The sequence below is a fragment of the Chiloscyllium plagiosum genome, chromosome 1 (assembly GCF_004010195.1).
Source record: "Chiloscyllium plagiosum isolate BGI_BamShark_2017 chromosome 1, ASM401019v2, whole genome shotgun sequence".
Lineage (NCBI taxonomy): Eukaryota > Metazoa > Chordata > Chondrichthyes > Orectolobiformes > Hemiscylliidae > Chiloscyllium > Chiloscyllium plagiosum.
In genome coordinates, this window is record NC_057710.1 from 46,505,671 (window position 1) to 46,521,976 (window position 16,306).

General features: G+C 40.4%; 1 protein-coding gene across 2 annotated transcripts in view; it reads right to left on the reverse strand.

The window, feature by feature from the left end:
- dnai1.2 (dynein, axonemal, intermediate chain 1, paralog 2) overlaps positions 1 to 16,306 on the reverse strand; it is a 298,205-nt gene that overhangs the window by 54,818 nt on the left and 227,081 nt on the right. For both annotated transcript variants that reach the window (XM_043683992.1, XM_043684070.1), the window contains exon 19: positions 1,815 to 2,000. In XM_043683992.1, coding sequence (XP_043539927.1) covers positions 1,815 to 2,000 — 186 coding nt within the window. The remainder of the gene's footprint in view (positions 1 to 1,814; positions 2,001 to 16,306) is intronic.

Here is a 16,306-nt window from a genome sequence, read left to right on the forward strand (position 1 = left end):
GATGGTTCCAAATGCTTCAGCCTTATCTTTGCACTGATGTACTGGGCTCTTCCAGCATCAAGGATCAAGATATTTATGAGCCTCTTCCTCCAGAGATTTGGTTGGTTGTCCACCACATTGACGTCTGGATGTAGCATGGCTGCAGAGCTTACGTCCGATCTATTGTAAAATTTATTAGCTCTATCACTTGCTGCCTGGCACTCAAGTAGTCCTGTTTTGTAGCATCACCAAGTTGATACCTCATTTTTAGGCATGGATGGTGCTGCTCCTGGCATGGCCTCCTGTACTCCCCATTGAAGCAGGGAGTTGGTTGCCTGGCTGTATGGTATTGGCAGAGTGGGGGAATATGTTGATCCATGAGATTGCAAATTGTATTGGAGTACAATTCTGCTGCTGATGGTGCACAGTGCCTCATGGATGCTCACTCCTGAATTGCTAGATCTGCCTGAAGTGTGTCCCACTATCAGTTAGCACACTGACAGTACCACATAACACAGTGTAAGGTATTATCAATGTGATGGGATGTCATTTCCATATGGACTGTGTGGTGTTCACTCTCACTGACAATGCCAAGGACTGATTCCTCTGCAGCAGGCAGATTGGTAAGGATGAAATCTAGTATGTTCTTCCTTCTTCTGGTTCTTCACTATCTGCCTCAGACTTGCAGCTGTGTCCTTTAGTACTTGATCAGCTCTGTCATTAATGTTTCTGGTGAACCACTCTTGATGTGGACATTGAAATCCCCCACCCAGAGTACTTTCTGCTCCCTTGCCATTCTCGGTGCTTACGTCAAGAGAATGATACATCGTAATCAGTAGGTGGCACCCTAGCCAATGTCTAACCTAATGCTATGGGACTTCATTAGATCTTGAGTTAATGTTGAGGACTCCCAGGACAAATCCTTCCTGACTATATATCATTACGCTACCACACCTGTTGGGTCTGTCCTGCTAGTGGAACAGGACCGATCCAAGGGTGGTGATGGTGATGTCTGGAATATTTTTCTGTAAGGTGTGATTCTATGAGTATAATTGGTGCATGACTAGTCTGTGAGATAACTCTCTCAATTTTAGCACTAGTCATCACATGTTAGTAAGGGAGGACTTTACAGGGTTGACGAGCTGATTTTTTGCTGTTGTCATTTCTAGTGCCTAGGTCTACCCAGTTTAATTTCTCTTGTGAGACTCTGTAGCGATTGTTAAAATTGGGTGGCTTGTGGTCTGAAATCATATGTAGGCTAGGTGAGGATGGCATATTTCCTTTGCTGAAGGACATTAGTGAATTAGATTGAGTTTTCTCCTGACAATTGACTGAGGTTGAATCATTAGATTTTTTTATCCAGATTTTTTCTGAGTTCAAATCCTACCATCTGCCATGGTGGGATTCTCACCAGGTTGCCAGGACATTACCTGAGTTTCTGCATTAACAGAACAGTGATAATATCACAAAGCTATCACCTTCTGTTTTTTTATAAAGACAGATGCAATATATTTAACCAAGGCCACAACTCTGTTCATTTGCCAAAGATCTCCCCTCACTTACATCAAAACAGGGCTGTTACTGAGTCTTGCACACATTTTATGAGGCGGTTCTCTATTGTGCTATTCGACATTGTGTGTATTTAGTGCTCCTCAATATGAGAAGCTAGCTCTTAATGTACAGCACTTCTATGATGTCAAAATATGCCTTATTCATACTGCATGCTTAACATTTATTAATGTAAATACCTTGCAAAAATAACAAATTTAATATATTCTAGATTAAAATTGGCATTCTCCTGCACGTTTAAGTACAACTTTAAGAAACTTTCTTACCTTAGGTTGTTTGCGAAGGTTTGGAGAGAGTTTTAAGATTGATACACCACCACGTTCATCTCCTACCATTATAATAGGGTAGGTTGGATTGAATGCAATATGTGTGAGTTTATTTCGTTTCTTGTTCACAATAGTTTGCTCGCAGATCGGTTCATATTTATTAACATTCAAATCAAAAACGTGAACCTGGTAAATTGAAAAAAAGTTGAAAAATTAACTTTGACTATAAGGCAGAACCTTTTCCTCCATAAAAATTAATATTTATTGAGCTATTCAATTGAGATTTTGGCTAAGGACTGGTATATGAACTGTAAAGATTAAATGAGAAGGTGGGAGAAGATTATAAAATTACAATTTTTCTTCATTAATGATTTGGATATAAGTATTGGACACACCAAAATAGGTGGTGCAGTATACAGTGAAGAGGATTATCTCAGAGTGGAATCAGATGGGCCAATAGGCCGAAGAATGGTAGATGGAGTTTAATTTAGATAAATGAGAGGTTTTGGTAAGGCAAACCAGAGCAGGACTTACACAGTTAATGGCAGGGCCTTGGGGCGTGTTGCCAAACAAAGAGATGTGGCAGTGCAGTTGCATAGTTTGTTGAAAGTGGAGTTGCAAGTGGACAGGGTAGTGAAGAAGGCATTTGGCACACTTGCCTTCATTCATCAGAACATTGACCACAGGTGTTAGGACATCATGTTGTGGCTGTAAGGATATTGGTGAGGTCACTTTTAGAATACTGCCTATAATTCTGGTTGCCCTTCTATAGGAAATATGTTGTTAAACTTGATAGGTGGCAAAAGCGATTTACTCGGATGATTCTGGGACTGGCTGATTAGGCTGGGGCTATGTTCCCTGGAGTGTCAGAGACTAAGGAGTGACCATAAAGGTTTATAAAATCATGAGGAGCATGGATAGGGTAAATAGCCAAAGTCTTTTTCTTAAGGTGGGAAGAGTCAAGAACTAGAGGACAGAGATTTAAGGTGAAAGGGGAAAGATTTAAAAAGGATTGAGGGGTAATATTTTCATGCAGCATGTGCGACATGTAAGGAATTAACTGCCAATGAAGTGGTGGAGGCTGGTACAATTATAACATTTAAAAGGTATCTGAATAGGTATATAATTAGGAAGGGTTTAGTGGGATATGGGCGAAATGTTGGAAAATGGGACTAGGTCAGATTGGTATGTCTGGTCAGTGTGGATGAGTTGGACTGAAGGGTTTTTTTCTGTGCTCTGTGACTCAATAACTATTGCCATCTTATTTAGGTGCTATTGAGGCCATGTGACTAATGGCAAATTTAAGGAGAGGTAGTGAGAAAACAATGTGTCAGTTTAGATAGACAAGAATTAACTCAATATGAAGATAGAATATATTTAAATGGGAATGAAACATAAATAAGGACCTTGGCAGCTGGGAGTGTCTGTAGTTGTACTTTGATTTCCATGCCTTGATTTCATCACCCTGCTCTTTCCAAGGGTGGGTGAATGCCAGGAAAGTGCCCAAGACCTTAAAAATGCCTATGCTGATCCCTCATAATGTTCAGTACACCTCTAGGTCCTCCACTGTGACTATTCCATGATTCTGTGCTACACTTAATGATTTTGAAGATTAACATTTACATATTCATCTAAACAAATCTAATCTCATTATATGTAAACATTCCCAAGGCCCTGCCATTAACTGTGTAAGTCCTGCTCTGGTTTGCCTTACCAAAACCTCACATTTATCTAAATTAAACTCCATCTACCATTCTTCGGCCTATTGGCCCATCTGATTCCATTGTACTCTGAGATAATCCTCTTCACTGTATACTGCACCACCTATTTTGGTGTGTCCAATACTTATATCCAAATCATTAATGAAGAAAACATTCATCTAAACGAATCTAGTTTCATTATAAGGTTAAAATCTGATTTGAATTCCCTGCCATTGACTGAGCAACCATAAATGACAACAGCAAAAACAGCCTTGTCATCCTTGCAAAGTGCACCTCACTAACACCTGAGAGCTCCTGCCAAAATTGGGACAGCTGTCTCACAGACTAGTAAAGCAACAGCCTGACATAGTCATGCTCACAGAATCATACCTTAAAGACAACATCCCAAACATTATACAGAGCATCGGAGAGAGCAGTGTGGATCTTGCAGTTGCTCCTGGGGTTGCAGGATTAGTTAAAGACTTATTATTGTTTGTTTTTACATTTATTACAGTAATTATATTTTACCAATAAGATTTCTCTTCTATTTTGTTTCATTAACATTAAAAAAACCAAAAACACTAAGCAAACAAAATTCCTGATTTTTATTCTCGAACTGACCTTTCTTTTAAAAATGAGCTTTTCGGAGTCTTCAATGAATGTCTGAGTTTTTTTTATTCTTAATTCAGAAGTTTAAAAAGTCTATATGTGTTTTAGAGTGTTTTTTAAACATTGAAAAGGTCCTTGTTTGAAAAACTGAATAGTTTTGTTTTAAAATAAGGAGTTGTGTTTTCATTTCGGAGAGTCCTATACGTAGTCAGCTCTGGAGAAAATGTTTTTTCTTCAAGGAATTTACTGAAGAGGAGTCATGTTTTATTCAGCTAAGAGGCTGATTTTAATTTAGATTTTATATGTTTGATATATATAAGTATTTTTAACTTTTTACATTTTAACATTATTTTCTGTAGGCAATGAAGGATAGTTTAGTTTATACATATAACATGTTATTGAAGCATCCTTGTCGAAGCTTAATGTTATGAAGGTCATATATGAGGTATACAGAGTGAGTTGGCTAATAGATTTATACAAGTTATTACACAATAGAATAGATAAGAGACTGTCAGGAAAGGTAAGAAGGTAATTCAAAGTTCTCTAGATGGCTATTCCTCTATCAAATAGATACTCCGTTTTTGGAACTGTTGAAAGATATAGTCTCACTGAGGAAAATAGAAGGGCTAGTCAGATTTGGGACACTTGTAATGATTCTTGTGTTAGGCAGCATTTGACAAGATTTAATGGAATTATTTTTATCCGAGACTCTCCTGTTAGGGGCAAATTTAGGATGGTTTGTTGCTTTCCTGGTGCAAGGATTAAAGACATCTCTAAACGTTTCAAGTATATTGTTAAAGGTGAGATTGAGAAGCCAAAAATTAATGTACACATTGGAAGAAATGTGTTCAAGAAAAATTTTCTTGATCAATAGGTGGATGCTCCTACTGTTGTGTTACCATAGTCTTACCAGGCCATAGGGGCTGCTGGAAATGTGTTGCTGGAAAAGCGCAGCAGGTCAGGCAGCATCCAGGGAACAGGAGAATCGACGTTTCGGGCATAAGCCCTTCTTCATAGCCTTCTTATGCCCGAAACGTCGATTCTCCTGTTCCCTGGATGCTGCCTGACCTGCTGCGCTTTTCCAGCAACACATTTCCAGCTCTGATCTCCAGCATCTGCAGACCTCACTTTCTCCTCATAGGGGCTGCTCCCTTACTAGAAAGAAGCAACTGGTGGTAATTTAACCTGAGGGCCACCAGACCTCAGGTGAGGGAAGAGAAGGTGAAAAGAAGAGTCCTTCATGGTAACCTCAAACCAGTAATGGGAATTGAACCTATGCTGTTAGCATCACACTGCTCTGTAAATCAACGATTCAGCCAACTGAGCTTGTGTGGCACTCTAGGACAAGAGGTCATAATCTTAGGATAAAGGGTGGCAAATTTAAAAGAGTTGAGGAGAAACATCTCCCAAAGGGTGTGAATCTGTGGAATCTGCTATCCCAAAGTGTGGTGGATGCTTGGACAGTGAGTAAATTTAAGGAAGAGTTAGACAGATTATAATTGATAATGGTTTGAAGGGTTATGGGGAGAAGGCAGAAAAACAGGGGCGAGAAGCATTTCAGCCACGATTGAATGGTGGAACAGTCTCAATGGCTAGATGGCTTAATTCTACCCCAATATCTTATGAATTTATCATCACTGGACTGTTAATCCAGAGACTGAGATAATGTTCTGGGGACCTGTGTTTGAATCCCGCCATGACGGATTAAATAAATATCTGGAATTAAGAAATCCATTGCAAATCCATTGTAAATCCATTGCAATTGTTGGAAAAACCCATCTAGTTCACTAATGTCTTTTAGGGAAGGAAATCTATCATCTTTACCTGGTTCAGCCGACATGTGATTCCAGACACACAGCAAAGTAGTTGACTCTCAACTACCCTCTTGGCAATTAGGGAGGGGCATTAAATTCTGCCTAGCCATGGATGCCGTCATCACATGAATGAATAAAGAAAAGAAAGTACGAAAAAAAGGTGGATAAATCTCCAGGATCTGATCTAATGTATCCCAGAACATTAGGGAAAGTAAGGGAGGAAATTATGAGAGTCCTTGCAGAAATATTTGCATCATCTTTAATTATAGGTGAGGTGCCTGATGACTGGATGGTGGCTAATGTTGTACCTTTATTTAAGAAAGGTTGCAAAGAGAAACCAGAAAACTATAGACCTGTGAGTCTGACTTTGATTATGGGTAAATTGTTAGAGGTGATTATAAAAGATAAGATTTATGGACATTTATAGAGGCAAAAATTGATTAGAGATAGTCAGAAAGAAAAACAGAAGTTTCTGGAAAAGCTCAACAGCTTTGGCAGCATTTGTGAAGAAAAATCAAAGTTAACATTTCAGGTCCGGTCACTCTTCCTCAGAACTGATGGTATTTAGAAAAATGTTGGTTTATATGCAGAAGATAGGTTGGGGGTTAGGGAGTAAGGAGTAAATGATAGGTAGGGTTAGAGCCCAAAGAGAGAGAAAAACAGTTGGACAAAAGAGTCGATTATGATCTGGCTGGGAGGGTGAATAGCTGTTAATATTAGTTTCTAACAATGGGTAGTGTGTAATGGCAGACTACATGATAACAAGGCCTGGTGTACATGATAGGGGGCTACAAAATGGGGAGCACAGGCCCAAAAATTAGTGAACTCGATATTGAGTCCAGAGGGCTGCAGGGTCCTCAAGTGAAAAAGAAGGTGTTGTTTTTCCAGCCTGAACTGAACTTCGCTGCAGGTCTGCGGCAAGCCTGAGACAGAGATGTTGGCCAGGAAACAAGGTGGTGTGTTAAAAAGCAAATGGACAGTCAGCATGGTTTTGTGTGAGGAAAATCACATCTCATAAAGTCAAAAAAATCTACAGCACAGGAACAGACCCTTCGGTCCAACTCATCCATGCCGACCAGATATCCTAACCTAATTTAATCCCATTTGCCAGCACTGGCCAGTATCCCTCTAAACCCTTTCTAATCATATTCCCATCCAGATGCCTTTTAAATGTTGTAATTGTACCAGCCTCCACCACTTCCTCTGGCAGCTCATTCCATACACGCACCACCCTTTGTGTGAAAAGGGACCCTTAGATCCCTTTTATATCTTTCCCCTCTCACCCTAAACCTATGCCCTCTAGTTCGGGACTCATCCACCTCGGGGAAAAGATCTTGTCTATTTACCCTATTCATACTCCTCATGATTTTATAAACCTCTATAAGGTCACTCCTCAGCCTCCGACTCTCCAGGGAAAACAGCCCCAGCCTGTTCAGCCTCTCCCTATAACTGAAATCCTTGTTAATCTTTTCTGAACCATTTCAAGTTTCACAATAACCTTCCGATAGGAGGGAGCCCAGAACTGCACACAATATTCCAAAAGGGGCCTAACCAATGTCCTATACAGCCACAACATGACCTCCTATACTCCTATACTCTGAACAATAAATGAAAGCATATTGATTGAGTTTTTTGAGCAAGTTACCAAAAGGATTGATAATGGCAAAGCAGTAGATGTTGCATATTTGGATTTTAGTAAAGCCTTTGATAAGGTTACACAGGGTAGACTAATTAGTAAAGTTAGGTCACATGGGATTCAGGGTGAGATTGCCAATTGGATACATAATTGACTTGACAGCAGGAGACAGACAGTAATGGTGGATGGTTGCTTTTTGGACTGGACCATGGTGTTCCACAGGGATCGGTTCTGGGTCCTCCTTTGTCTGTCATTCATATAAATTATTTGCATGAGAATATAGAAGGCTTGGTAAGTAAGTTTGTGGATGGCACCAAAATTGGTGGCATAGTAGATAGTGAAGAAGGTTATCTAAAATTACAAAGGGATCTTGATCAAATGAGTCAATGGGCTGAAAAATTTCAGATGGAGTTCAATCCGGATAAATGTGAAATATTGCATTTTGGTATAACAAACGAGGGGTTATACAATTAATGGTAGGGCCTTGGGTAATGTTGGAGAACAGGACCGTTTGGGATGCAGCTACATAATTCTTTGAAGTTTGCATTACGTATAGACAGAGTGCCTTCATTGTTCAGTCTTTTTAGTAGGAGTTGGGAAGTCATGTTGCGATTGTACAGGACAATAGTGAGGCCTCTTCTGGAATACTGTATCCAGTTCAGATTGTCCAGTTTCTCGGAAAGATGTTATCAAGTTGGAGAGGGTTCACAAGAGATTTACCAGGATGTTACATGGTATGAAAGGTTTGAGTTATAAAGAAAGGCCAGGCCTTTTTTCACTGGAGTGTCAGAGTTTGAGAGATGGCCTGATTGTTTTATAAAATTCTATGAAAAATATAGATAGAGTTGATTGCAAATGTCTTTCCCTCAAGATGGGAATTTCAAGATTAGGGAGCACATTTCTGGGTGAGAGGTGAGAGATTTAAAAAAAGACATAAGAGACAAATTTTTAACACAGAGGGTGGTTCGCGTGTGGGATGAGCTTCCTGAAGAAGTGGTGGATGTAGCTACAATTACAACTTTTAAAAGACATTTGGATAGATACGTGAATAGGAAAGGTTTGGAGGAATATGGACCAGGGACAGGTAGGTGGGGCTAGTTTAATTTGGGATTAAGCTTGGCATGGACTGGTTGTACCAAAGGGTCTGTTTCTGTTCTGTATGACTCTTTGATAAAACATCAACATTCATAGATATGTCCTGTCCTATCAGCAGGACAGATCAAATAGAGGAGGTGGCAGAGTAGACTACAGTCAGGAGGGAGTTACACCGGGAGTTCACCTACTCCAGATCTCATGATTTATCGTAATCAAAAATGGGAAAGGGATCCTCCTGTTGATTGTTACGTATCATCCTCCCTTAGCCGATGTCTCAGTACTCCTTCATGTTGAAAACCACTTACAGTGAAAACCACTGAGGTTGACAAGGGCACAAAATGTTGTCTGGGTGGGAATTTCAATGTACACCATCAAGAGTGGCTTGGGAGCAGGACTATTAATCAAGCTGGTTGGGTCCTAATGAAGATAGCTGCTAGACTGGATCTGTGGCAAATGGTGAGTGAATCAGCAAGAGAGAGAAACATACTTGACCTCATCCTTACTAATTTGCCGGCTGCAGATGCATCTGTCCACGACAGTATCCATAACAGTGATCACCACACAGTCCTTGTAGAGACAAAGTCTCACCTTCAAACTGAGAACGGCTTTCATTGTATTGTATTGCACTATCACCATGTTAAATGGGACAAACTTCGTATAGATCTAACAACTCAAGACTGGGCACCCATGAGATGCTGTGGGCTATGAACAGCAGCAAAATCATATTCCAACACAACCTGCAACTTCAACCTGCACCATTTGCAACTCCTCACAAGCAATCCATGTTCAAATGCAACAAAACCTGGACAATATCCAGGCTTGGCAAAAAACATATGTGCCACATAAGTACAAGGCAACGGCCATTTCCAATAACAATTGAACCAATGCCCTTTGATATCTAATGATGTTACATCTGGCAAATCTCCCTACTATCATCAACCCAGGAGATCAAACCTAGTCGAAGGACTGTGTAGAAGGGCATGCCAGGAACAGCACCAGGCATACCTAAAAATGAGGTTCAACTTGTTGAAACTACCAAGCAGGACTACTTGCACGTTTAAACAGCATAGCAGCAAGTGATAGACAGAGCGAAACCATTCCACAACCAATGGATCAGATCTAAACTCTGCAGGCCTGCCATATCTGGTTGTCAATGGTGGTGGACAACTCCCTGAAGCAGGAGACTCCACAAATATCCTATCCTCAATGTCCTCAATGATGGAAGAGCTGAGTACATCAGTGCAAAAGTTAACACTAAAGCATTCACAGTTATCTTCAGCAAGAAGTGCAAAGGGATGATCCACTGTGGCCTCCTTCAGTGGTTCCTAGCATCACTAATGCCAGTTTTCAGCAAATTTGATGTCAAGAAATAGATGTTGGGTTTGGATACTGCAAATACCATAGTTCCTGACAACATTCTGGCAATAGTACTGAGGACCGGTACTCTAGAAATTACTGCTCCACTCGCCATAGATTAATAAAGCACCATTCTGTTCTAGTACAATTACAACACTGGCATCTCCCTGACAATGTGGAAAATTGCCCTGTATGCTCTGTATACAAGAAGGAAGACAAATCCAACCCAGCTAATGTTTGCTCCATTAGTCCATTGTCAATCATCAGTGAAGCAATGGCCGGTGTAATCAACAGTGCTTTCACACAGCACCTGCTTACCACCAACCTGATCACCGACGCCCAGTTTGTGTTCTACTAAGGCATCTCAGTTCCTGACCTCATCACAGTCTTGGTTCAAACGTAAAGAAAAGAATTGAATTCCAGAGGTGGAGTGAGAGTGACAGCCCTTGACATCAAGGCTGCATTTGACTGAGTGTAGCATCAAGGAGCCCTAGGAAAACTGAAATGAATGGGAACTGGGGGCAAATTCTCCACTGGTTGGATTCATACCCGGGAATCTGGATATGCTCGTTGAAGGTCAGTCATCTCAGCTTTAAGATATCTCTGCAGGAGGTCTTCAGGGTCGTGTCCTTGGCCCAACCATTTTCAGCTGTTTCATGAAATGACCTTCCCTTCATCATAAGATCAGAAGTGAGATTGTCCGCTAATGATTGCACGAAGGTCAGTACCATTTGCAACTCATAGTATCACAGAATCCTGACAGTGCAAAAAACCCATTCAGCCATAATATCTGCACAGATCCTCTGAAAAGCATCAAACCCAGACCTAAGCCCCCCACCTTATCACTTTTAACCCTGCAATTACCACTGCTAATCCACCTAACTTGCATATCTTCACAGTGTGGGAGGAAACCAGAGCATCCAGCACAAACCCACACAGACACAGGGAAAGGTTGGCAAACTCCATACAGACAGTCACCCAAGGCTGTAATTGAACCCTGAAGCTGTAAGGCAGCAATGCTAGCCACTATACCACTGAGCTACCATCACTGAGATATTGAAATGTTCAAATGCAACAAAACCTGGACAATATCCAGACTTGAGCTGACAAGTGGCAAGTAACATTTGTACCATACAAATATAAGGCAATGACCATCACCAATAAGAGACAATTGAACCACCAAGCCTTAATATTCAATGATTTGCCATCACTATCAACATCCTGGGAGATACCATTCACCAGAGAATCAACTGGACTCGTGATGTAAATACAGTAGTGACATGAGCAGATCAGAGCCTAGGAATACTGCAGTGAATAACTCACCTCCTGAATCCCAAAGTCTGTCCACCATTTACAAGGCACCAGTCAGCAGAGAGATGAAATACTCTCCACTTGCCTGATGAAAACAGCTCCAACAATCAAGAAACTTGACATTATCCAGGACAAAGCAGCTCGCTTGATTAATACATTGAACACAAGCATCCACTCTCTCCACCACTAATGCTCAATACATTGCAGTGTGTACTGCTATAAGATTGCACTTCTAGATATTCATCAAAGATTCTTAGACTGCACCCTCCAAATCCACAGTCACTTACCGTACATCTCGAAAGACAAGGACAACTGATGGCTGAAAACAACATCGCCACTTGCAAATCCTTCTTCACTACTACTGGGCTAAAATCCTAAATTCTCTCCCTGAAGGCATTGTGGATCAACCTGTAGCACATGGACTGTAGCAGTTCAAGAAGGCAGTTCACTATCCCCTTCTCAAGGGCAACTAGGGACAGTGAATGAATGTTAACCAGTCAGAATGATCAGATCCCATAAGTGAATTTAAAAAAAAGTTTGATATAATTCCTAGGCTTAAAGGGAGCAAAGAGTATGAGGAGAAAGCGGGAACAGTGCACCGAGCTGAATGATCAACCATAATCATATTGAATGACTGAGCAGGATTGAAGGGCTGAATGGCCTACTGCTCCTATTTTCTATGCCTGTGTGCTCAAGGAAACTAGAGATGGGAAACACATGTTGGCCAAACCATTGGAATAATTTTTTTTTAAAGTTTGTGCACATGAAAGCCAGATATTTCTGGATACTAATGTCTCTTGATGAAATTCAACAACTGTTCCAAGAGCATTTAAGTGGCTGGAACAGTTCATTAAACTAACAAAACAGAGGTGGGATGAGTGGAGAAGCATTAAACTGATTCTTTTTTTCTGACAAATAAGGTGAACAAGCTCATCCCTCAATTAGAAAAAATTGTGAGAAAAGTAATTAATATGTAAGTTATCTATAAAAATGTTCTCTATATAGCTTGTGACATGTTATTAGATTCCCTTTTGCGTTGTGTATTTCACAGTTTTGTGATATTTCTGATTGTATACCAGAATAATTAAATAATCGGTGGAATTTAAATTAGTTCATTATGCATAAAACATGGCAGCCAGACTCACTTAATGGTACAGAAGGTTACACATTTGTTCCACTGGCATCAGGAAACCTTCGAAAATTAAGCTAGTTGTGGGATGGTGTCATGTGTACAATTCATCTACTCACAGGCAGATGCTGGTTAGGCTCATTAAATGGCCACTTGACACCAATTATCTCTGAACCCACCAGAATTTAATGGCAGTTCTGAGATTAGACAGAATTCATGTGCCTCTCCCGTGTCTCCTGAAGGTTGCCTAGCAAACACTGAGTTTATCTGTTATCTCATGGAGTGAGTAGGACACTACATTTTCAGGCACTCAGCACCCAGTTGAGGAATTCAACATCAAAGAAGGTGGGATACTGTAAACCAGCCCCCTGTCAGTGGCTCCAAATCCCTCTGCCACTCCTTCCCACAACCATCTCCCTGTTTGTTCATTGTGCCCCGGCTGACCGGTGTCCAGGATTGAATGGCAATGCCTACTGAAGTCTTTAGAGCATGACTGACATTGCTCAAAATGGAGACTTGTCAGTACCGTATTCAACAGGCCAGCAACTCACCAGGTACAAAGGCGCGGAGGTCCTAAATCCTAGGGAATGCTCAACGCTCACCAATTGCAGTTATAGTCTAAAGGTACGGGTGAATCATTTAGGATAGAGAGATGAGGAAAAAAATCTTTACCTAGAGAGTGGTCAGTTTGTGGAATTCTCTGCCTTTGAAAGCAGTTGAGGCCAAAATATTGTATGATATTAAGGAGTTGGATATAGCATTTGGGTCAAAAGGGATCAAAGGATATGGGTGAGAAGCAGAAACTGGTGATTGAGTGAGAAGATCAAACATGATCTAATGAAAGGCAAAGCAGGCTCAAAGGGCTGAATGGCTTATTCTGCTCCTATTTTCTATGAGTCTATTTTAATAAGTGCTTGATGTTCACTTAATTTCATCAGGCTTCTCCCACAGATAGAACATACGGATTCTAAGATTCTCCAAACGGCGAGCAAGGGACCTGTAATGCACATTAAGGCAGCAGTGATTAGCACTGCTGCCTCACAGCGCTAGAGACCTGGGTTCAATTCCCACTTCAGGCAACTGTCTGTGTGGAGTTTGCACATTCTCCCCGAGTCTGCGTGGGTTTCCTCCGGGTGCTCTGGTTTCCTCCCACAGTCCAAAAATGTGCAGGTTAGGTGAATTGGCCATGCTAAATTGTCCGTAGTGTTAGGTGAAGGGGGGAATGGGTCTGGGTGGGTTGCTCTTCAGAGGGTGGACTTGCTGGGCCGAAGGGCCTGTTTCCACACTGTAAGTAATCTAATCTAATTCACAGCCAAAGGCTGCAGAGTGATGAATTATCAACAGATTTTTGGCTGTCTGACTCTGTTTTCCATCATCTCCTTAAAATCCCAACACAGCTGTTTTAATGACACATTTTACAACTTTTACTGCCTCCAGCTGATGTGGCTATGACACAAATGCATATTGATGACCTGGTTTTAGGATTCGTTCAGTAGAGCAACAGCAATGTGACTCTTGTGGTTTGGATTTGGCCTTTATGTGCACATCTGCTAAAGACTGTTTTTTCCTTTCCTCAATAAATACATTGCAACATACTTCTACTTCTTTGCCATAATGTTGAGATGTGATATTTTCCACAAATCATGTCTAATTAATAAATGTAACTTTATCTTGATTTGTTTAAGTGGATTTTGAATGCAATCTTGGATCTCCTACTAAAATGATAATGATTCAACTGGAAAAAAAATTCAAATTCACATGAAAAAAAACTTAAATGTTCCCATTAAATATGTCCAGTGCTGTTTTGTTCAACAACATTAATACTAATTGTTTTCACAATGAACATTTTCATTGAATATTGTAGGTTATTTAACTGTGGAGATGAAGCATCTTAGTAAATCATGTCCAATTCCTGTACAGATTATTGAATTGCAATCAGGGATGTAAATATTGATTGATTATTCTTCTGAACTCTGAAACCAATAGGAGCAACCTCCAATTAGCCAGCAAAGAACACCTGGTTCAGCATAAACCAGGATTTGAACTTGTAACCTTCATGAGCTGTATGATTTTAGTGTTCATTGAATAGGTTGACTAAATCATGAGGTAGCATTCAAATGTTTGATTTTCCTGAATACCAGTGTCATTAACTAGATTGTATATCATGTTATGTCAAAGTGGAGCTTTTATTTTATCTTGGCTATTGCTTTGACAATGGGTCAATTAGCAACAGGTCGCAAATCATAACATCAGTTAGGTATTCTCTATCCCTTTTACTTTAAGCTTCCTTATTTTACACATAATGAGTGATCTAATTTTTCACAATCTTATTGTGCCAAGGTTATTCTTGCACATTTGATCCAGGAATGCTCTCTCCACAGATCTTGCCTGAATAGTATATGGTAAAGTGTAAACAACACTTTAAATACAGAGCATGTACCTTACTCTCAAAAGAAAAAATGGTTATATTATAATTATTCCTTTAAGGACAATAAAAAAAACTGAAACAAAACATGCAAAAAAATTGAGTACATTATTGTTCATCTTGTAAAATGCATTGTTTGCTCTTCCTGATGACAATACTGCAATATTAATTCATTCATAAATGCCCTTTGTACATTAGGCTCTTGAATAACAATTCCATACCCCCACCAAAAACAATAAAATGAGCTGGGAAATCTCTTCACTAAGAGGTTTGTTGAAGTAATCCAATAACTGGAAGAATATAAATCTAGATATGCAAACAAAAAATCAACAGCTTTAATTAAAATTAAAATTGCTGTTTTATTGGACTGGCAAAATGGTTTCTAAATAAGAAATCTTAACGATAACTTTTTACATATATTTTGTCGCAATGAGATCATATTGTAAACTAAAACTCAGTGCATATTAATGACTTTCCTAGTAGCCTCTGAATTCAGGAAAAAAACTTGCTGTTGAACAGGAATTTTCATGATCTTGGATTGTTGTAAAGCATTGTTCAAGAAGTCACAGAGACATAGAGTCATAGAGATGTACAGCACAGAAACAGACCCGTCGGTCCAACCCATCCCATGCCGACCAGATATCCCAACCAATCTAGTCCCATCTGCCAGCACCCGGCCATAACCCTCCAAACCCTTCCTATTCATATACCCATCCAAATGCCTCTTAAATGTTGCAATTGTACCAGCCTCCACCACTTCCTCTGGCAGCTCATTCCATACTCGTGCCACCCACTGCATGAAAAGGTTGGCCCTTAGGTCTCTTGTATTCTTCCCCTCTCACCCTAAACCTATGCCCTCTAGTTCTGGACTCCCCGACCCCAGGGAAAAGACTTTATCTATTTATCCTATCCAGGCCGCTCATAATTTTGTAAACTTCTATAAGGTCACCCCTCAGCCTCCGACGCTCCAGGGAAAACAGCCCCAGCCTGTTCAGCCTCTCCCTATAGCTCAAATCCTCCAACCCTGGCAACATCCTTGTAAATCTTTTCTGAACCCTTTCAAGTTTCACAACATCTTTCCGATAGGAAGGAGACCAGAATTGCACGCAATATTCCAACAATGGCCTAACCAATGTCCTGTACAGCCACAACATGATCTCCCAACTCCTGTACTCAATACTCTGACCAATAAAGGAAAGCATACCAAACACCTTCTTCACTATCCTATCTACCTGCGACTCCAATTTCAAGGAGCTATGAAACTGCTCTCCAAGGTCTCTTTGTTCAGCAACGCTCTCCAGGACCCTACCATTAAGTGTATAAGTCCTGCTAAGATTTGCTTTCCCAAAATGCAGCACCTCACATTTATCTGAATTAAACTCCATCTACCACTTCTCAGCCCATTAACACTTCTGGT